Source organism: Acinonyx jubatus, chromosome D1 (genome assembly GCF_027475565.1).
Source record: "Acinonyx jubatus isolate Ajub_Pintada_27869175 chromosome D1, VMU_Ajub_asm_v1.0, whole genome shotgun sequence".
In the NCBI taxonomy this organism is placed as follows: domain Eukaryota; kingdom Metazoa; phylum Chordata; class Mammalia; order Carnivora; family Felidae; genus Acinonyx; species Acinonyx jubatus.
Genome location: NC_069390.1, coordinates 56,383,556 through 56,405,789, shown reverse-complemented (window position 1 = coordinate 56,405,789; position 22,234 = coordinate 56,383,556). Strand labels below are relative to the sequence as shown.

The 22,234-nt window shown below is 38.1% G+C and overlaps 2 protein-coding genes across 11 annotated transcripts in view; one reads left to right on the top strand and one right to left on the bottom strand.

Moving 5' to 3' along the window:
- The window catches only part of PPME1 (protein phosphatase methylesterase 1), an 87,803-nt gene extending 80,509 nt beyond the window's left edge, over nt 1–7,294 (bottom strand). Inside the window, exon 1 of one of the 2 annotated variants that reach the window (XM_015075583.3) lies at nt 7,154–7,294. In XM_015075583.3, the coding sequence (XP_014931069.1) occupies nt 7,154–7,254 (101 nt within the window). In that variant the 5' untranslated portion in view covers nt 7,255–7,294. The remainder of the gene's footprint in view (nt 1–7,153) is intronic. The other variant, XM_015075584.3, reaches the window with a different exon arrangement.
- A 126-nt stretch (nt 7,295–7,420) lies between these two features.
- The window catches only part of C2CD3 (C2 domain containing 3 centriole elongation regulator), a 143,633-nt gene continuing 128,819 nt past the window's right edge, over nt 7,421–22,234 (top strand). For 7 of the 9 annotated variants that reach the window (XM_053203667.1, XM_053203669.1, XM_053203663.1 and 4 more), the window contains exons 1-3: nt 7,421–7,637; nt 11,979–12,248; nt 16,260–16,417. In XM_053203667.1, the coding sequence (XP_053059642.1) occupies nt 7,568–7,637; nt 11,979–12,248; nt 16,260–16,417 (498 nt within the window). In that variant the 5' untranslated portion in view covers nt 7,421–7,567. Of the gene's footprint in view, nt 7,638–7,661; nt 7,932–11,978; nt 12,249–16,259; nt 16,418–22,234 lie in introns of those variants that run through there. The other 2 variants (XM_015075586.3, XM_053203668.1) reach the window with 2 other exon arrangements.

The window sequence follows — 22,234 nt, the reverse complement described above, 5'->3', positions numbered from 1 at the left end:
TATTTAATGTAATCTTAATAAAAATACTATACGGGTTTTTTTTTTCTGGCACTAGTTTAGTTGATTAGAAAGCTTATTTGTATATTATTCAGCCATAAAAAAGAATGAGATCTTGCCATTTTGCAACAACATGGATGGACCTACAGGGTATTGTGCTAAGTGAAAGAAGTAAGACAAAGACAAATACCACATAATTTCACTAATATGTGGAATCTAAAAAACAAAACAAATGAATAAACAAACAAGAAGCAGAAACAGACCCACAAATACAAAGAACTGATGGTTGCCAGAAGGGCGGCAAATGGGGGGATGGGCAAAATGGGTGAGTGGAGTGGGAGATACAGGCTTCCAGATATGGAATGAATAAGTCACAGGGAATAAAAGGTATAGCATAGGAAATTATAGTCAATGGTATTATAATAGCATTGTATGGTGATGGATGGTAGCAATACTCATGGTGAGCACAGGGTAAAATATAGACTTGAGGAATCACTATGTGGTACACCTGAAACTAATATAACATTGTGTGTCAACCATACTTTAAAAAAAAAGTTTGTCTGTAAGAATAAGCAAGTAAAAGGAGCCAGGAAAATCTTAAAAAAGAATGAGGGAGAAGCTACCTCTACCATCTACTAAAACATACTAATAGTAACTCTGTAGTTAAACAGGTAGTAGTGGCACATAAATAAAAAAGCAGGCCAGGATGCCTGGGTGGCTCAGTTGTTTAAGTGTCCGGACTCTTGACTTTGTTTGGCTCAGGTCATGATCTCAGGGTTCGTGGGTTCGAATCCCTGCTTGGGAGTCAATCAATCTCTCTCTCTCTCAATCTCTCTCTCTCTCTTCCCCTCCCCCCCACCCCTCCCTTGATGGCACACTTTCTGTTTCTCTCAAAATTAATAAAACTTTAAAAAAACGTTAAAAAAAATAGGAAGACGATGGGATAAAAAAGAAAATAAACAGATCCATATCTATGTGAAAATTTGGTATTTGACAAAGACATCATTTTAATCCATGGGGAAAATGACTAATTTTTATTGAGGTGAAATTCATATAATAGAAAAAGAACATTTTAATAAATGGTGTTACAACTGGAAAACCCGTGGATAAAGATAAAACTGGATCTGTTTGTTCCTCACTTTGCACATCAAGATTAACTTAAAATGGATGTAAAAAATGGAACCATTTTTTAGAAAAAAAAAAAAAAAAAAGAATTCCTTTATAACCTGAGTGAAGGAAATGTCTTTCTGTGATTCAAAATCTAGAAGTAGCACATGCTAGATAGATTTGAGTGCATTAAAATTAAAAAAAAACCTTTTTATATAGCAAAATACATTATAAGCAAAGTAAAAAAGCAACTTGAAAATATTTTTAACACTTAGAAATATCCTGAATACATAGAAAGCTTCAAAGAGCCACTTTGGAAAACAATTTGGCAGTTTCTTAAAAAGTTAAACATAACTTACCATGTAACACAGCGATTCCATTCTTAGGTGTTTACCAAAGGGAAATCCAAACACATTTCCATACAAAGATTTGTATGTGAATGTTCATAGCAGCATTATTCATAATAGCAAAACAAAAAAAAGGAAACTCAAAGTGTTCAGCAACTGACAAAATTTGCTATATCTACACAGTAGAATATCATTCAACAATAAAAAGAAATGGTGTATTGATACATGCTACAACATGGATGAATCTTGAAAACGTTATACAAAGTAAAAAAAGCCAGTCTCAAAAGGCACTTACTGGGGTGCCTGGGTGGCTCAGTCATTTCAGCATCTGACCCGTGATTTCACCTCAGATAATGATCTCACAGTTTGTGAGATCCAGCCCTGCATGGGGCTCTGTGTTGAAAGCTTAGCACCTGCTTGGGATTCTCTCTCTCCCTCTCTCTTTACCCTTCCCCCACTCGTGTGCATGCTCTCTCTCTCAAAATAAATTTTTTTTTAAAGGCTCCTTACTGTATGATTTCATTTATATGCCAAAATAGGCAAATCCATGAAGACAGAAAATCAACAGTGGTTCCCAGGGGTTGGGGGAGGCAGAAGTAACTGGTAGCAGATAAGTAGTTTCTTTATGGGATACTGAAAATGTTCTGGAATTAGTGACAATGACTGTACAGCCCTGAATATACTAAAAACTAATGAATGGTAGGTAAACTTGTAAAAGGGTGAATTGTATGGCATATGAATTTTAATTTTTTTAAAAAAATTAACAAAAACAGAAATACTAGAATTTGCAACTCAATACGTGAGCTTGAGCAAGCTTTGTCCTTTATTTCCCCATTTGTTCGAATGGCTCCTTAAAGCTTTCCCAGGAGGCCTGATGTTCATTATAAATTTAAGAAGTTGAACGAAGGACTATCTAATCAGATACAGATTAATAGAAAGCTTAGGGGAAAAAGTGATACTACAAAAAATTCAAAAAAGAGCTTCTACTTCATAAAGAAGCCTTTCTCACAGTTTTCATAAAGAAGAAGCCTTTCTCATGGTTTTCAATATAAAATAATTTACTAGGTATCATTCTGTAAGAGCTTATGTCAGGAAGCATAAGTGCTTTTCATGTATTATCTCATTCTCATAGCACTCTAAAGTAAGCAGAGATTAAAAGAAAAAAAAACAGAAAAAGACTGGAAGAGGTTAAATGACTTGACCAAAGTAAATACTTAAGCTGAGCTTCAAACTCAGATCTCCTTATCACTTTAAAAACAACAATTTCTACACCAAGGTATAACAAGAACTAAAAGTAAAACAAGAACAACAATGGACTGAAAACCCAAAGTCTAGGTTTGAATCTTGTTTCTGCCATTTGATGATTCTGTTTTTTTAGGCAAGTCAAAGAACATTCGAATTTTCTCATTAAGAGAAAATATTACCCCTTGCCCTAATTTACCTCATAAAATAATACAAATAGGCACTAATATATACCTTCCAGTTAAAGTACTGTACAACTGTTAAGAGATAATTACAGAAATATAGTACTATTGGTAAACCAAAACTATGTTGAAAAATGAATGGTTTTAATAATCTATAGTCTCTCTAATGGTAACAGAATGTACTAAAGCAGTGATTTTCAAAACATACTCCTCTCAAGCACACCAGATGCGGCAGACTAAACATTTGTGTCCCGCTCCCCCCTCCAAACCCAAATTCATGTTAAATCCTAACATCCAATGTGATGGTATTTGGATATGGGGCCTTGAGAGGTGATGAGGTCATGAGAGTACAGCCTTCATGAATGGGATTAGTGCCCTCATAAAAGAGATGCCACAGAGCTTCCTTCCCCCTTCTGCCATGTGAAGACACAGCAAGAAAAATGCCATCTATAAACCAATAAACAGTCCCCACTGGATACAGAATCTGCCGGCACCTTGATCTTGGACTTCCCAGCCTCCAGAACTATCATACATTTCTGTTGTTTATAAGCCACCCAGTCTATGGTATTTTTTGTTATGGGCAACTCTAACAGACTAAACTACCAGTTGCAAGTAGGGATCCCAAATCAGAGTAGCTCCAAAATCTTTAATAAAAAAGTCAAAACCACTGTTTTTTGGCGTCATCTACTGGCTTCTATCAAGGAACAATGAAATCAGGATTTCAGGGCTTACCCAAGAAAAACTGTTGGTGTTCTGAAAAGGGAATAGATTCTAGAGACTAAACCTAGATTAAACCCTGGTTCTGCCACATACTAGTTGGGTGACTGTTAATCTCAAGTCTGAGTTTCCTGACTTATAAACGCAGAGAAATATATACCTTGCAAGGTTGTGAACAGATTACATAAAATAACATACAAAAAAAAAATAAAGTAATATACATAAAGCTAGTACTACAATGACTTTCACAAGGTACCTACTTGAAAAAAAAGGACTTGCTGTTTTTACATTACCTAGTGATACTCTGGAATTACTAAGTCTAATTTGAAAAACTACATTATGGGAACTCAAGAAAAACCACAAACTCAAAACCACCCTGAATATATGAATACCTCTAAACAAGGTTTAGTGAAATTAAAGGCAAGAGATTATGAAAAACTGTTGAAAAAGTCATATAAGAGACTGTCAAATGAACAGGTCCAACCTAAAATTAAGAGATAGATGAGAGAATGGAAAAAGATGGGTAGATAAGAAAAATGCAAATGAATGAATAGAAGAAGAAATAAAGAGGAATGCTTTAAAATTGGTAGAAGTGAGACTTCATAAATCAAACCTGAGAAAAAAGAAAGACTGAATCCTAGACTATTTGCAATGAAATAAGAAACACAACTCAAATTAAGTATTGCCAGGATAACAACTATGAATCCAAAAAAACATAATGGGTCTCAGAGACTCAAGTCTCAGTCTTTACTGGCCCTACCACTAGGCTTCTACTGCCTTAGTATGAAGAAGAATTGAATTTGTTTTCTTTTTCTAATTTTTTTTTTTTTTTTTGAGAGTAAAAGAGACAAAGTGTGAGTTGGGGAGGAGAAGAAAGAGGGGCAGGGGCAGAGAGAGAGGGAGACACAGAATTCAAAACAGGCTCCAAGCTCTGAGCTGTCAGCACAGAGCCCAATGCAGGGCTCAAACTCATGAACCCTAAGATCAGGACCTGAGCTGAAGTCAGACACTTAACCAACTGAGCCACCCAGGCACCCCGAGTTTGTTTTCTTATTCACAAAAAATATTATCTCCTGCCTCTACGTTTACCTACAGAATAAAGAATTCTCTGAATCGTTTCCTCAACTATACAGTGAAACCATTTCAAAGCTCTCTTTTTAGCACAGGGAGAGAGTATATTACCACTAACTTTAGACTCGGCTGAGGCCTGCCTATGTTTCAATAAGGAAATAGAAAAGAAAAATATAGGAAAACAAGCCACCTGAGGAGCACATAAAATTCACCAACACATGCTCTTCTCTTCATAATATTATAAAGCATCTTCCTAAATAAGTTTATTTCCCAGAACAAGCAGTTAACAAAGAAGACCAAAGCATCTATTTAAAGAGGGTAAGTTGGAGTGCCTGGGTGTTCAGTCGGTTAAACATCTCGGCTCATGTCATGACCTCACAGTCCATGAGTTGGAGCCCCACACTGGGCTCCAGGCTGACAGTGCAGAGCCTGCTGGGGATCTTCTCTTCCCCTCTCTGCCCCTCCCCTGCTTGTGCTCTTTCTCTCAAGATAAACACACTTAAAAAATAAAGAGGGTAAGTTACTATTATAATACAATCTTCTAATCACCAAGTTTTCCCTTTATTTTCTTTTACTGTTTTTCTTCAGTTTTTCACCTTCAGAGAACTTGTTTTAACAAAGTGAGAGGCTGACCTCTAAATTTATCTACAGCAAGTATAGTTATTAAAAACCTAATATTTTTATATATTTTTACAGAAGAGGGCTTGTGTACTAAAGGACCAAATTTTAGATTAAAAAAGGCACTAAGACATATATACCAATGATAAATGTTACATTGATTTTATACTCCAGGTTAATTTTCCCAAATAATCTGTCATGGATCAGTTTCCACATCCTCCTTATTCATGTTACAGTCTTACTTTTCTCTCTTTTAACGCCAAAACAATATCCATCTTACCTTCTACGAGGCCTTCTACCACCTCTGTCTATTATGCATCAAATACCTATCTTCTGTCGAGGTTTTCTCACTTTTCTACTGTGCATCATAATCAGGTCTCCAATTCTTAGTTTCCTTCCCTGTTTTTTTCAACCACCACCCCCAATTCTCACCACCTCTCTATCCCACTGTTTTAATTTATAGGATTCTCCTTTCTCTTTATTCCAAGGACCTACTTTCACAGTTATGCATCTACTGTCCTCATCTCCTTTTTGATCATTTTGTACATATTACTTCTTTAGAACCTAAGATTCCTCTTCCCTAGTTTTTATTCCAAGTACAGTATATCTATCAACCCATTTCTAGAATCCCAAACACACCCTCTTGGCTACCTCATACCTATTCATTCTTTCTACCCCTTTTCTCTGTAGTCACTAGTCTGCAGAATACTATTTGATACCACAAATAACCCTGAAAACCAACTGCCTACTCAATTGTCTCTACTTTCCAGTAATTACCTCTCCCATGTTCAACTCATCCTCTCTTACACCTAAGGTACCCCCTAAACCGACACAAGCCATTCAACATACCCCCTAAACCGACACAAGCCATTCAACAACCTAAAATTCCCCCAAACTATCTCTTCAACACAGCTCCTGCCTTCCCAGTAAATGGATTTCCCCAAAATATTATAAGCAGCTACTTTCAATGCTTCACTAATTCTGAGTCTTATCAAACCAGTACATAGCTTCCATCAGACTTATTTGCCTGGCAAAAATCAACTGCGCAAATTTCCTCTTTAAGCTTCCCAGACTATATCTACAGCACTTCCATTCACTAAACCCCGTTCCCAGTCATTTCTCCATCTCTAGAGCCCATGGTCATTCTCTCAGCTCATCACTCCTACCCTTACTCCCTACCCTCATTTCTCAGAACATTCCCATTGCTCTTAACAGTCTAATTGCCTATATTCCCCATCTTTCCTTAGTCCCGTTCTCAGGCTTTCTCAATTCTCCCTTAAAAGATCTAATCTAATCAACCCCTCATTCCCTGAATCTTCCTCTTACACCTCCAAGGACACTCTCTAGAACCTTCTGCTCCCTAGTTCTCTTTCCTGCTCCAATCCTGCCTCAGGTGTTCCCACTTCCCTCAGCTTTTCTAGTATCTAGTTCTTTCCGTCTTCTTACTACTTCCAAATCTTTCCCTAGTTGTTCTCCTAAATTCCCTCAACTTTTCTCTCAGTCATTCCCCATTTTCCTCAACCTTCCCTGGCAGCTATTCCCCGACTTTCCTCACCTCTACCACCTTTCCTCAAACCTCATCCATCCCTTCTTCTGGAGGTGCCTCCTACATCTCTTAAATTACCCTCTCTGCTTCCTCAATCTTTGCCTCATTCCCTCCTTCCTTCAATACTATTTGTCCTCCAATTTCCATTGACTTGGCGCCTCCCCTAGTTCCCAAATCTACGTTCAACACCATCTAAACGTCTCCAGGCCGCCGCCAACATTCTCTCATCCTTAGCCTCCCCTGCCGTGCCACTCTAAACGCCCAGAGACACCATTCGCCAATGGCCGGCGCCTGGCCTCTAGGGAGACGGGGTATGGGTCACGTACCCCATTCGCATCTTGGCTCCGCTCTGGCTGCCCCCGCTGCCGGGTAGAGGTGGGCGGGAGGGCAGGCGGCCGAGGTGCATGCTCTTCTCTAGGGCCGACATGAAGTGGAGGCCTCAGGTAGTCAAACAGTAGCTGGAGCTTCGTCCCACGCTAAGCGCGGCCCAACCGGTCACAGCTCGCTCCCCTAGCGACGCCCAGTGCCTTTGGACAGCACCCAGCTACCGGCAGCACCGCCCACCGCCCACCGGCTCCGTAAACTCCACCCCCTCTCCTCGGCGATTCCACCGGAAGTACGCAACAGCCGTTCACAAAGAAAGCTGGGTAACGGAGTCTACAGATCTCTCAGACCAACAGAGAACTCATCGACCCTCGCCGGAAAGACAAGCGCTCCTAAAGGCAAATGCATCCTGGGCAATGAAGTCCTCAAAAGGCATATCCCTTTGCGCTTGCGCAGCTGAAGGCGACAGCGGTCAACCTCGTAGAGGTAGTGTAGCAAAGCATCCTGGGTGTTGTAGTCTATTTGCGGGAAGAAGGCTTTGGCGCCTTTCCTTTTCACCGCTCCTTTCAGACGGTTAAGAGGAAGAGCTTTTTCTTCCTGCTTCCCAGGCTGCCCAGCGGCTCCGGTTGCCGGGGAACGCAGGCGCCTCGGGAAGGGATGGCGGGAGGTTACGGCTTGGGTGCTGGAGCCGGAGTTCAGTTGGTGAAGAAAAGCTCTGGCTCGTCATGAAACAAAGAAAAGGCCAGGGGCCTGTCGGAGCCCGTGGCCGCAAAAAGAGAGGTAACCTGAGAGACCAAAGGTTGAGGAAAGAATAATAAGGTGGAGTTGGGAGCAAGGTGTAGAGAATTCCAGGGAGACTCCCCCACCCGCCTGTAAAAAGGGTGGGAGAGAAGTAGGAAGGGGGAAATAACCAAGGAATCTGAAGGTTAGAGAGGGCAGTTACCCCTCCAGCGAAAGGGAAGGAAATAGGTACTGAAGTAGGAGGTCAAAGCGGGCTAATAAATGGGGCGAGGTGAGGGCTAAAAGGGTGCAGGCAGGACGCTTCTAAAGAAAGGAAAAAAAAAATTCCAGGATTTTAAAAAACTTTTTAAAGGGAGGTGTAATTGAATGTAACATTATCTTAGCTTCAAGTTGTACAATTGTTTAGATATTCCCGTATATTGCGAAGTGATCAAACAGTACGTCTAGTTAGCATCCATCACCGTACATACTTACTAAAAGTTTTTTTCATGTCATGAAAACTTTTAAGATGTACTCTTTTAGCAACTTTCAAATATACAGTACGCTATTAACTATAGTTCACTGTGCTGTACTTTTACATCCCTGTGACCTAGGAGTACTTTTGATAGCAAGGTTAAATGTGTGTGTGTGTGGGGGGGGGGGGGGGGAGGGCATAGCTTTGGAGTTCCACACGTACTGAAAGAAACATAAGTTGGAGAGGTGGTATGTCAGTAATTCTAATTGGCAAAGATCATGTTGTATGCATTACTGTAAATGTTAGTTGAATGAGCCAAACATAAGACAGTCATGAAGTATGAAGGGCTACAGGCAGGAGTTGGGAAAGATAGTTGTAGAGGAGAGAAAAAGAAAGTGGGGAGTGACAAGGTGAGGTAGAGTGCAGGTAAAGGCATGAGGATCTTTGAAGGATCTGAGAGGATGAAAGAGTGTGTAGCAAGAGAAGGTCTTTAGATTGAGGACTCAACCTACTGTCTGAGAACGTATCTCATCCAAGCTTTTTAAAGATAACTAAGGAAGTTTTGAGGCAGTGACTTTTCCTGCAAAGAATGATGGGAGGATATGAAAAAGAAGCACAGATGTATTCAATGCTAGTGCTCCCTATGTCAAACAGTCAAGCATATTTGGTTGATAGGAGGAAAATAAAAATTGAAATAACATAAGAATGCCCTTCTTGCTATACCATCTATATATGCAGTAATGCTCATATACACACCTGTGTATTATTTTTATATTGAGACTAGTTATACGTAAAGATTATGGTGGGTCTTTTTCAGCTATAGAGAGCAGAGAAGGTGTTCGCTTTAGAAATCCAAAAACTTTTATATAGATTTCTTGATCTGATATACTCCAGTATATTTTCTTGTTAGGCATGACCACTCTCTGAGGGAAAAGAGGAATAGGAAGGTGTGTGTAATATAGGAATGGTTTCTTTTTTTTTTTAAGTTTTAAATTTAATTCCAGTATAGTTAACATACAGCGTTATATTAGTTTCAGATATACAGTATAACGATTCAACAATTCTATGCATTACTCAGTGTTCATCATAAGTGTGCTCTTTAATACCCATTACCTATTTCACCCACCCACCGCTCCCCCACCTCTCCTCTGGTAACCATCGATTTGTTCTCTACAGTTAAGAGTCTGTTTCTTGGTTTGTTTCTCTTTTTTTTTCCTCCTTTGTTCATTTGTTTTGTTTCTTAAACTCCACATGAGTGAAATCATATGGTATTTGCCTTTCTCTGACTTATTTTCCTTAGCATTATACTCTCTAACTCCATCCATGTTGTTGCAGATGGCAAGATTTCATTCTTTTTTATGGCTGAATAATATTCTATTGTATAGATATAAAGGAATAGTTTCTTAAATTTCTTCTAAATCATGGTTAGGAGATAACTATGAATGGAAGACCATCAGGGTCATTAAAGGAAAGTTTTATAGAAAGTCATAATTAAATGCCTTGTTTACATTTATTATCTGTCTGAAATCAGAAGCCAATAAATATTATAAAAGCCAATGAATATTATGAGCTCAGTGCTGGAGTAAAAAATAATGGCAGAATCTGAAGATGATAGTGTCTGTCTTCAGTGACTGAATGATATGTTGGCCGGAAAGAAAATACAAAATTTAAGGTGGTCTTTATTGAAACGCTTAATCATTTGAGCATTGAGTGAAGGGAGGAGTTATTGCTGTTTCATGTTTAGTGATGGTTTTAAAGTAAGAGAGGTAGAGCTAACAGATCTTAAAACCTGAACTTTGCAACAATAAACAACAGTACTTGGGAGAAAAATTTCAACTACTTCTGAGATTTTAAAAACCTATCTACTGTATCATTATATTTGTATTTTTAAAATGGTATCTTTTTTTTATTGAGGTATAGTTGACACACAATGTTATGCTAGTTTCAGGTATACAGCAGTGATTCCACAAGTCTATATATTATACTGTGCTTACCACAAGCATAACTGCTATCTATCCCCATACAACGCTATTACAATACCATTGACTATATTCCTTATGCTGTACCTTTTATCCCTATGATTTATTCATTCCATACTTGGAAGTGTGTGTCTCCCATCCCCCTACCCCTCTCCCCACTGGTGACTGCCTGTTTTTCCTTTGTATTTCGGGATCTGTTTCTGCTATTTTTTAAGATTCCACATGTAAGTGAATTTGTCTTTCTTTGTCTTATTTTACTTAAGCATAATACTCTGTAGGACCATCTGAGTGGTCTCAAAGGCAAGATTTCATTCTTTTTTTTTCTTAATATTTATTTATTTTGAGAGAGACAGTGCAAGCGAGGGAGGGACAGAAAGAGAGCGGGAGACACAGAATCTGAAGCAGACTCCAGGCTCTGAGCTGTCAGCACAGAGCCTGACATGGGGCTCAAACTCACGAACTGCGTGATCATGACCTGATCATGACCTGATCATGATCTGGTGGCCACTTAACTGACTGAGCTACCCAAGCGCCCCTGTGTCCTTTTTTATGGCTGAGTAATAACCCATTGTGTACATGTATCACCTCTTCTTTATCCATTCATCTATCAGTGGACACTTGGGTTGCTTCCACACCTTGGCTAGTGTAAATGCTGCAATAAACATAGGGGTGGATATATCTTTTCTCGTTAGTGTTTGAATTTGGGGGTAAATACCCAGTAGTGGAGTTACTGGGTCATATGGTATTTCTGTTTTTAATTTTTTCTAAATTTTTAATTGTTTCTTAATTTCTTTTGAGAGAGAGCACTCATGCATAAACTGGGGAGGGGCAGAGAGAGAATCCCAAGTAGGCTCTGCTGACAGCTCAGAGATTATGAAATCATGACCTGAGCCGAAATCAAGACTCAGGTTCTTAACCAACTGAGCCAACCAGGAGCCCCTATTTTTAATTTTTCAAGGAACCTCTGTATTATTTTCCATAGTGGCTACACTAATTTACATTCCTCCCAGTGGTGCATGAGGGTTCTTTTTCCTCCACATCCTAGCCAACACTTGTTATTTTTTGTCGTTTTGATTCTAGCCATTCTGACAGGTGAAAGGTGATATCTCATTGTGGTTTTAATTTGCATGAAATGATAGCTTTCAATTAAAGAGGAGTTTGTTTTCACATGTTTTAAGCTGGTATTATGTTCTTTACTTACAATAACTTGAATCAGACCCTGAATATGAATTAGTTATCAAAGTGGCTTAGGTGGGGGTGCCTGGGTGGCTCAGTCAATTGAATGTCAAGTCCAACTCTTGATTTTGGCTCAGGTCATGATTTCATGGTTTGTGAGTTGGAGCCCTATCTCAGGCTCCATGCTGATGTTGTGGAGCCTGTTTGGGATTCTCTCTGCCCCCCTCATGTGTATGCTCCCTCTCATTTTCTCTCTCTCTCTCTCTCTCTCTCTCTCTCTAAAAATAAAATAAACTTAAAAAAAAAAAAGTGGCTTAAGTGACTCGGTAAGTTATTCTGTGGTTTGGTTTGCTCTTTATAGGATAAATGTTCTCCTGGTAGAGACTAATATTTGTGTGTGTTCTCATTCAAAAAGCAGATTATATGTTTCTATATTTAGTCTGAATTTTGACTTAGTGTTTTTGGATTCCTCCACAGGTTTGAGTGACATTTCTCCATCTACAAGCCTTCCACCTCTGGTTGAAGGCCAGCTACGCTGCTTTCTGAGACTTACTGTTAATAAAGTCATATGGAAGATTGCAAAGCCTCCCACTTGTGTACTTGTCCGAGTGAGATGGTGGGGAGAAACATCAGATGGAACCCTTTTTTGTCCCAGGGACGCATTGCAGACTGAACCAAAAGCTGTCAGAACAACTACACGTTATGCTGTTCGCTGTGGTCCAAAGCAGTTTACCTCTTATCTAACTGGTATGTTTTTGTCTTATCATTTTAGCTTCAGGCCTAATAAACTTGTGTTATGTTGTTAGCAAAGGGCATTATCGTGTACATAGTATCTATGGCATTGTTAATTATTAAGTGAAAGAAGTTTTATAATAGCCACCATTGATTGAGAGTATACTATGTGCCAGCAGTTGATACATATTGTTTCTAATCCTTAATAACCCTACAAGAAAAATATTTTCTGTGTTTTATAGGCAATGAAACTGAGGTGTAAAGATAAAATGAATACTCTCTAAGGTTACATAGTTGATAAATGGCAAAACTAGGATTTGAACCAATTTCGGTCTGATACCAAAACTCATGCACTTTTCACTACCCCATGCTTCTTTAGTAGTAACTGTAGTCTCTGCTCTGGGACTCATGTTAAAGGAAGAAAGGGATAGATAGATAGATAGATAGATAGATAGATAGATATGTCTATGTATAAACTTTACTAAAAGTACAAGATAATACATGGTAAGTGAGTGGTTTAATGAATTAGTAATATAGGTTTTCATGGAAGGGAAGGATCCCTTTTTAATATTTATTTTTGAGAGAGAGAGAGAGCGCGCACCCATGAGCAGGGGAGGGGCAAAGAGAGAGAGGGAGAGAGAATCCCAAGCAGACTCTGTGCTAACAGCACAGAGTATAACATAAGGCCCAATCCCATGAACTGTGAGATCATGACCTGAGCTGAAATCAAGAGTCAGATGCTTAACTGACTAACCCACCCCAAGAAGGGGTCCCATTACAAGAAACCAGGAGACAAGATTTCTTCATTTCTGTTCAAAGAAAGCATTCTAAATCTACTATGTTATTTCTGTATTCAGGTCAGGCTTTCCCATAAACACATTTTGGATGGTGGGTTATTTATCAAATCAATCCATTTCAAGTAAAAAAAAAAAATCAGGTATCATGTAAACATTGTTGGGCTAAGAATACTGGAGAATCAGGGGTTAATTAAAGGTTAACTTGTCCCAAAGAAGCTTATATTCTATTAAAATTTTTTTGAAAATATCACAATATAAAGAACAAAACACTTGGTCATTCGAAAGATATATATTGAACTCTTAGCATGTGCTAGACATTGTGCTAGGCACTGTAGGGAATTACAAAAATGAATCAATTTAATCAGAATGGTATCTAATTCTAACTAAATTCACAGAGTAGTTTAGTTACAATACTAGATAGGAAATGTTAAGTACTGTTATAGGATACTCATAAATAATCTGGGTACTATAAGCCTAATTTAACAAATGAAGAGTGGTTAAAAATTCTTTAGTAAGAGAGGTGCCTGGCTGGCTCAGTCGGTTAAGCGTCTGACTGTAGATTTTGGCTAAGGTCATGATCTCACCATTTGTGAGATCGAGCCTTGTGTAGGGCTCTGCACTAACAGCACGGAGCCTGTTGGGATTCCCTCTCTCTCTCTGTCTCTCTCTCTCCCCCCCCCCCCCACCCTGCCCCTCCCCTGCTTGCTCACCAGATCTCTCTCTCAAAATAAATAAATAAACATTAAAAAAATGTTTTCAGTAAGAGAGAAAATATCTATTAATATGATAGCAAATCACACATTTATTTGAGCATCCTGCAGTATGATAAAGAATGCATTAGACCTGACATTTGAACTTTAGATTGGTGTTATCAGCTGTGGGATTTGGGGAAAGTCCCTTCCCATTTCTGACCCCCCTTTCCCTCATCTGTTAAAAGTGGGATCAGATAGCTGCCCTTTCACTTTGTTTTTTCATGAAGAGCCTGGTTGAATGAGAAGAACATGGGCTTTGAAGTCAGTCTTGAATTGGAACTCTGGCTTCAGGATTGGATGGCTGTACAATGCTGAGATGTTCCTTAAGATCTTGGAGCCTCAGTGTCCTATTAGTTAAATGAGGATAATAGCACTTACTGGCAGGAATTATTGAAAAGGTTAAATGAAAAAATTTTTGTGAACTGATTGGTCCAGTACCTGGCACATTGTAGGTGTGAGTCTTGTAAAAATGTAAAGTTTTTGGCACTGTAGGGAATACAGAAACTTTAGACGTAATCTCTGGTCAAAAGGATCAGTTGAAAAAAACAAAACTGATACATATGAAATAGTAGTGACCAGTGGCAAACATAAGTAATTAAATGTCTGATTACTTGGTGCATATAGTAAGTACTATATGAATATTCCATAATATTATCATGGGAACTTGAGAATCATAACTTAAGAACTCACTATCATAAGTTCTCAGGAAACCAGAATCCTACTTCTGTTGTGTACTAACTAGCTGTTTGAATTTAAGCAAGCATTTAATCTTCCTGTGCCTTGATTTTCCCCTTATTAAATTGAAGGGCTTAACCACCAAATGAGCCAATAATAAAATTTTATAAATCTAGTTAAGAAAGAAACTTTGTTGAAGGTAGGATTTGAATAGTAGTTGGATGAGGTGAACCTTGTAAGTGATGGCCCAGCTATGGACATGAGTATGATGTGTTTATTAGAAAATGAAGACATAAGAGATCAAACATTAGTTCACATGAGTATATGCTCTAACTGAAAACTTGGAAAAGTGTAACTATTTCTTAAGCTATGTGGTAGGTATTTGTTTCTTTATTCTTTTATGTACTCTTTTATATGCATATTTCGTTTAAAAGAAAGAAAAGTGCATGGTTCTGGAAGCCATGAGGAAGCAGCCTGGTGGCCAGCCTGACAAAGCCCACACTGGGCCCCAATCATGAGTGGCCACCACTAGGCTTCAGGAGGTGCTAGGTTCATCAGAGCCCTTCCTCTCACCTCCTCTTCTCTACGTAGACTAGGCAGGCTACAGCAAACAGAAGCAGTTGAGTTCTTTTATATCTAAACAGCAAAACACCAAAGAGGAAGTTGAGAGAACTCCACTCTCTCTATTATACAAGCCTTCCTGACACCCTGTAACCATGTGCCTTGCACCAAGTGGAAAATAAACTCCAACCTGCCAGTTGGAAAGAAAGAAAGAAAGAAAGAAAGAAAGAAAGAAAGAAAGAAAGAAAGAAAGAAAGAAAGAAAGAGGAAGGAAGAAGGAAGGAAGGAAGGAAGGAAGGAAGGAAGGAAGGAAGGAAGGAAGGAAGGAAGGAAGAAAAAGAAAGAAAGAAGAGGGGCGCCTGGGTGGCTCAGTTGGTTAAGAGTCCGACTTCGGCTCAGGTCATGATCTCGCAATTTGTGAGTTCGTGCCCTGCATTGGGCTCTGTGCTGACAGCTCAGAGCCTGGAGCCTGCTTCGGATTCCGTGTCTCCTTTCTCTCTGCCCCTCCCCTGCTCATACTCTGTCTCTCTCTGTCTCTCAATAATAAATAAATGTTAAAAAAAATTAAAAAAAAAAAGAAAGAAGAAAATGTATAAGGTAAACTGATGAATATATTGCCACAAGTTAGTGTAAAACATGAATAGGTCCAGGTTGAAAGGAGCAAGGCAGTAAAACAGAGTATATTAATTCCTCAAGTAAGGATAATTTATAGGAACAAGTGAAAATGTTAGCATTTTACAGTTTATAAAATATTTTCAAGTCCAACATCTTCTTTGATGTTTAAAACAATCCTGTGTAGTAGGTAGGATGGTTTGTTTTATTCCTTTCTTTGTATCTATTTTACCTTATTCCAACGGGAAGTTAGGACAATTACAAATACATGTTAAGGACAGAAAGATATTTTTTTTAATACATAAGAAAATATTTACATTTTAAATCATTAAAAACTTTTTGTTTAAGGTAAATGAAAATACAGTAGGAGGAATGAGAGGAAGCTCCTGGGATTTACTGCTATGCATGCAGTGGGTATTCTCATTTTCTGATGAATTTGGGTTTCAGAGTTTAAAAGTGACATACCCAGGGTCATCCTAATGCCAACCCTGATAGTAGGTGCATGTTTTATTTGAAAATAAAATAATTTAAGTAAAAAAGTTTTCTCATACATACCCACCTCCAAAAAAAAAAAAAAAAAAGAAAGTAAATGAAAAATATCTGTGTATGTTATAATTGTTTCTGATTAGATATGGCTGTGCTGGTGCTGGAAGTAATCACCAAACTTGATCATCTTCCAATTGGTAGAGTTCAGATCAGTGGACTAGCTCAGCTTTCTCCAACCCATCACATCAATGGATTTTTTACCATTGTTTCACCAACATCTAAGAAACTTGGAGAACTCCAGGTAAAAATATTTTAATTCTTTGCTGCATAGAATAAAATTTTTTCAGTACAAGTAGTTGAGTCTGTTTGTAGAATGGATAGGTACATGACTCCCATTTATCATGGGAATTCCCACTTCATGCCTTTGTTCGTGTTTTTACCCAGTCTTTTTTTTTTTTTTTTTAAATATAATTTATTGTCAAATTGGCTTACATATAACACCCAGGGCTCATCCCAACAAGTGCCCTCCTTAATGCCCATCACCCATTTTCTCCTCTTCCCCACCCCCCCATCCACCCTTAGTTTGTTCTCTGTATTTAAGAGTCTCTTGTGGTTTGCCTCCCTCCCTCTCTGTTTGTAACTATTTTTTTCCCCTTCCCACCCCCCATGGACTTCTGTTAAGTTTGTCAAGATCTACATATGAGTGAAAACATGATACCTGTCCTTCTCTGACTGACTTATTTCACTCAGCATAATACCTTCCAGTTCATCCACGTTGCTGCAAATGGCACTGTCTTTATAATGTATCTTATCCAAATCCTCTTAGTGCTTTACTACCCATCTGAAGTGCCAAGAGTCCTTCACAGCTCCTACTGCATTCATTCTTCTCTGTACTCTTTATGAAATTTATGACATTAATTATATAATCATTGTTTGGTTACAATCCTACACAATCTCTAAAATTATGTACTAGTCATTTCCCTTTAATTCCCTTTCTTTTTAGTTTCTAGATTCCCTGGGAGGCAGGACATTGTTTTCTACTTTCTGTGTTTTTCCCACAGCTCCTAACATAATGCCAAGCAATAATTGCTTGTTCGACTCATGTAAGTGGCATCTTTGATGTGTTCATTCGTGCCTACAACCTTTTTATACAGTATTATGTGCCACTAAGGATACAGAGATAAGAGATGATTCTTTCATATAGTTTTCCAAAGTCACATAGGAGGAAATAGAAGAATAATAAGTAGAATGCTGTGTGATAGATGTTATGCTACATATGTGTACAGGATGGTGGAAAGAACATGGAAGGGTCCTTTTCTGAGCGAGACTTTTTGGGAGTGCTTCCTAGAAAGTTCTGAGTATTCAAATCACTTAGAAATGTAATGAATTTTACCTTTTCAAATGTATTCTAAAATACAGAAGGTTAAACAGGTAGAGAAAAGACATACAGCATTATCAAATGTGAGAACTTCTTCTAAAACTATGAGCACAGGAGTGCCTAGCTGGCTCAGTCAGAAGAGCAGGAGACTCTCGATCTCTGGGTCCTGAGTTGGAGCCCCACATTGGGTGTAGAGATTGCTAAAAAAAAAGCCAAAAAAACAAAAAACAACAACAAGCGCATAAATGTGTTAGTGGAACAGAATAGAGTCCAGAAATAATTCTCGGGCGCCTGGGTGGCTCAGTCTAAGTGTCTGACTTTGGCTCAGGTCATGATCTCATGGTTCATGAGTTCAAGCCCCATATCAGGCTCTGTGCTGACAGTTGGGAGCCTGGAGCCTGCTTCAAATTCTGTTGTCTCCCTCTCTCTCTGCCCCTCCCTCAGTTGCACTCTGTCTCTCAAAAATAAACAAACATTAAAAAAAAATTCCAACTGAATGAAAGAATGTAACATTTTCTTTCTCATATTTTTATATATAATGAATTAAAAAATAGTGGCACCTTATGTTAGTAACTTCATAGTGAAGTGAGTATGGTTACTTTTCTGATAATGGTACAGATTTACCTTAGATCTGCAAGACAATTTGGCATTGTGTTTCAAGAGCCCTAAAATTGCCATATATCATTTACCTAAGTAATTCTACCCTTAGGAACTTATCCTAAGGAAATACCATAAAAAGAGAGGGAAGCTATATGCTTACGTCTAGTCATGGAAATACACTTTAAAAAAATTTTTTTTAATGTTTATTTATTTTTGAGAGAGAAAGAGACAGAGCCTGAGCAGGGGAGGGACAGAGAGAAAGGGAAACACAGAATCCAAAGCAGGTTCCAGGTGCTGAGCGGTCAGCACAGAGCCCGATGCAGGGCTCAAACTCATGAACCACGAGATCATGACCTGAGCCGAAGTTGGATGCTTAACGGACTGAGCCATCTACGCACCCCAGAAATACACTTTTAATGTTGAAAAATGAAAACAATGTATTCAAAAATATTAAAATTATAGTCTATTAGTAGAATATTTTGTTTCTGTAAAAGACAAAATTACATAATTGTATAGCCTCATGGAAAAATGGATTTTGGATTGATGACAAACAAGAATTAAAATTAAATCCACATACATACATGTATTATCAATGACTGGGAAAAAATAAGGAAAATTACAAACAGTTGGAGTAGGGACACCTGGGTGTCTCAGTCAGTTAAACATCCAGCTTCGGCTCAGGTCATAATCTCATGTTTCGTAGGTTCAGGCCCCGCATCTGACAGCTCGGAGCCTAGAGCCTGCTTCAGATTCTGTCTCCCTTTTTCTCTGCCACCACCCTGCTCATGCTCTGTCTCTCTCTCTTAAAAATAAAAAATTTGAAGTGTAGGATTCTAGGTGGGGTTTTTTCCTCTTTTTAAAATTGAGATATAATTTGGGGTGCCTGGTGGCTTAGTTGGTTAAGTGTCCAACTCTTGATTTCACCTTAGTCACAATGTGAAGATTCAGTTTGTGGGATTGAGCCCCAGGTCAGGCTCTGTCCTCACAGCATGGAGCCTGCTTGGGATTCTCTCTCCTCCTCTCTCTCGCGCTCTCTCTCTCTCTCTCTCTCTCTCTGCCCCTGGCGTTCTCATTTTTAAAAAATAAAATAAAATTGAGATATAATTCCCATGTCATAAGATTCACCCTTTTAAACAATTCAGTGTTTTTTAATATGTCCACAAGATTTTATAACCATCACCACTATCTAATTCCAAAAAGGAGCACTGTGCCCATTAGCAGTCATACCCCTTTTCACCCTTTACCAGTCCCTGGCAACCACTAATTTAACTTCTGTTTTTAATGTATTTGCCTATTCAGGACCGTTCATATAAATGAAATAATATATTATGTAGCCTTTTGTAACTGACTTCTTTCATGTAGCATGATGTTTTCAAAGTTCATCTTTATTGTGGTAATTATCGGTACTTCATTCCTTATGATGCCTGGATAATGTTCCATTGTATGGATAGGCCACATGTTTATCCATTCTTCAGTTGATGAACATTTGGTTTATTTCCACTTCTTGACCACTGTGAATAATGGCAGCCACCATAAACATTCACTTACAAGGTTTTTTGTGAACATGTTTTCATTTCTTTTGGGCATATACCTATGAGTAGAATTTCAGTCATAGGGTAGGTATGTTTAACTTTGAAGAACTGCCAGACTGTTTTCTAAGGTGCCTGCATCATTTTTTCCCTATATTTAAATATCAGTTGCTGCAATAATACTTGTGTGAGTGTTTATTTAAATGTCATTGGAATTTTTGGAAAATTGTATAGAGCTTTACAGACAGAAGTCAGATTTTAAAAGATTATGGAATAAGGAAATAAGTAGCAATTAGAGATTTCTGTTTCCCAAGTAAATGTCAATGAAAAGAAGGAGAGGTAGTGTGATCTAGTGGAAATAGCACTAGAGTTGGACATGAGAAATTGGTTAAAATGCAATTCTGGTGTTCACTTGTCCTCTCTGAGCTTCCGTATCCTATTTTATAAACTGAATGTACTAAAACATTTCCCTCACAGCATTGTTGCAGGGATTGAGATTTTAAAAATTTGGAAACACTTTACATGGTGTTTAGGCATGTGATGGGGACATGGCAAATTTATTTGAATTTGAGAGGACACTAACTGTGGGTAGCAGAATTCAGAAGTTTGATCATTACTGTTTTAGAACAGGGGTTGACACACTTTGCCTGGTGTTCCATATCTGGCCTTCTAACTGAACGTGGTTTTTGCATTTTTAAAATGGTTATTTGAAAACTAATATCCAATAAATAAAGCCTAAAATATTTATTCTCTGCCCTTTATGGAATATGCTTGCTGGCCTCTTTTTAGAGCATGATTTGTTTGTAGACCAAAGAGAAGCAAGTGAAGAAAGAAATTGAAAATAAGAGGATAACTGAGCCAGTATCATGAAGGTCATGAAGAGAATTAAATGGGAATGAGTTTTTATCATGAACTCAGCTAATAGGGTTACGTTGGGAATAGAGGAATTATAACCAGTAGGAAAAGAGGAAGAACATTTTGATATAGACAAAATTGAAGAAGTTCATTCTGATAGTTTTCTCATCAGCATTTATTGTATGCCTATCTACCATATGTTAGGCACTATATATTTTGTTAACTTTTTTTTTGTTTTTCTTAGAGATATGCAAAACAATATCTTATATGTATAAAATATAAAAACAACATATAATGGAATGCCCATTGTCTCCTCACCCAGGCTAAGAATTTTTTTTTTTTACGTTTATTTATTTTGAGAGAGCAAGAAAGAGCGCAAGCAGGGTTGGGGGTAGAGAGAGAGGGAGAAAGAATCCCAAGCAGGCTCCTCACTGTCAGCACAGAGCCCAATGTGGGGCTTGACCTGAGCTGAAATCAAGAGTCCAAAGCTTAACTGACTGAGCTACCCTGGTGCCCCCAGACTAAGAAATATTAATAGAGTAAGTAAAAGGAGCCAGTTTTAGAGATTCATCCGTATTGTTTTGTATATCAGTAGTTCCCTTTTGCAGAGGTATGTTCTATTGCATTGATAATTTCACAGTTGTGGTTTTGTTTTGTTTTGTTTTTATCTATTTACCAGTTGGTGGACATTTGGGTTTTCTTTTTTTGTTTGTTTTTTGTTTTGTTTTGTTTTTATTTTTATTTTTTTTACTACTTTTTGCTTGTTAAGAATAAAGCAACTCTTTGTGTGGACATGTGTTTTTATTTTCTTCGGAAAATACCCAAAAATGGAATTGCTGAGTCATGGTTAACTTTTTAAGAAACTACCAGACCATTTCCAAAGTGGTTGCATAACTTTACGTTCCCATCAGTAGTATATAAACATTCTCCGTATAAACATCTACTTGGTATGTAGTTGTTCCACGTCCTTGCCATTACTTGGTTTGGATAGTCTTTTTAATTTTTGTCATTCTAGTGTTCTACTGAGTAGGTACTGATATCTCACTATGGTTTTAGTTTGTATTTCCTGATGATTAATATACTGAGTATTTTTTCATAGGCTTTTGGGCCATTATCTTCAGGGATTTACAGGCTATATAACCCCCAAGGCAAGTCTGACTCACTCACCACCTATATTTGTAGATAATTTTATTAGAAAACAGCCATACTCACTTATTTGCGTGTGGTCTGTTGCACCTTCCACGCTGTAACAGCAATGTAGAGTAGTCCCCCCGCCCACATCTGCAGTTTCTTTTTTGGTGATTTTAATGTAGTTGGGAAGCCGATGATCCTCCTTCTGACTTATCCTCAGAAATCAGTATCAGCCTATCGCCATGTCACAATGCTTAGGTCGTTCACCACACTTAATGTCATCACGTGTGCATTTTATCATCTTATCACTAGAATAAAGGTGAATACAGTACAATAAGATATTTTGAGCAAGACCACATTCACATAATTTATTTTATTATTAGCTATTGTAAATCTCTTACTGTACCTAATTTTTAAGTTAAACTTTGTCATAGCTATGTAAGTATATAAGAAAAAAACATAGGTATAGGTTCAGTACTATCTGCAGTTTGAGGCATCCACTGGGGATCTTGGAACATATCCCCCGTGGATAAGGAGGGACTATTGTAATTATGACAGAAACTGTATGGCATGCAAAGCCTAAAATATTCTCTGGCTCCTTCACAGGAAAGAAAAAGTAATCAGT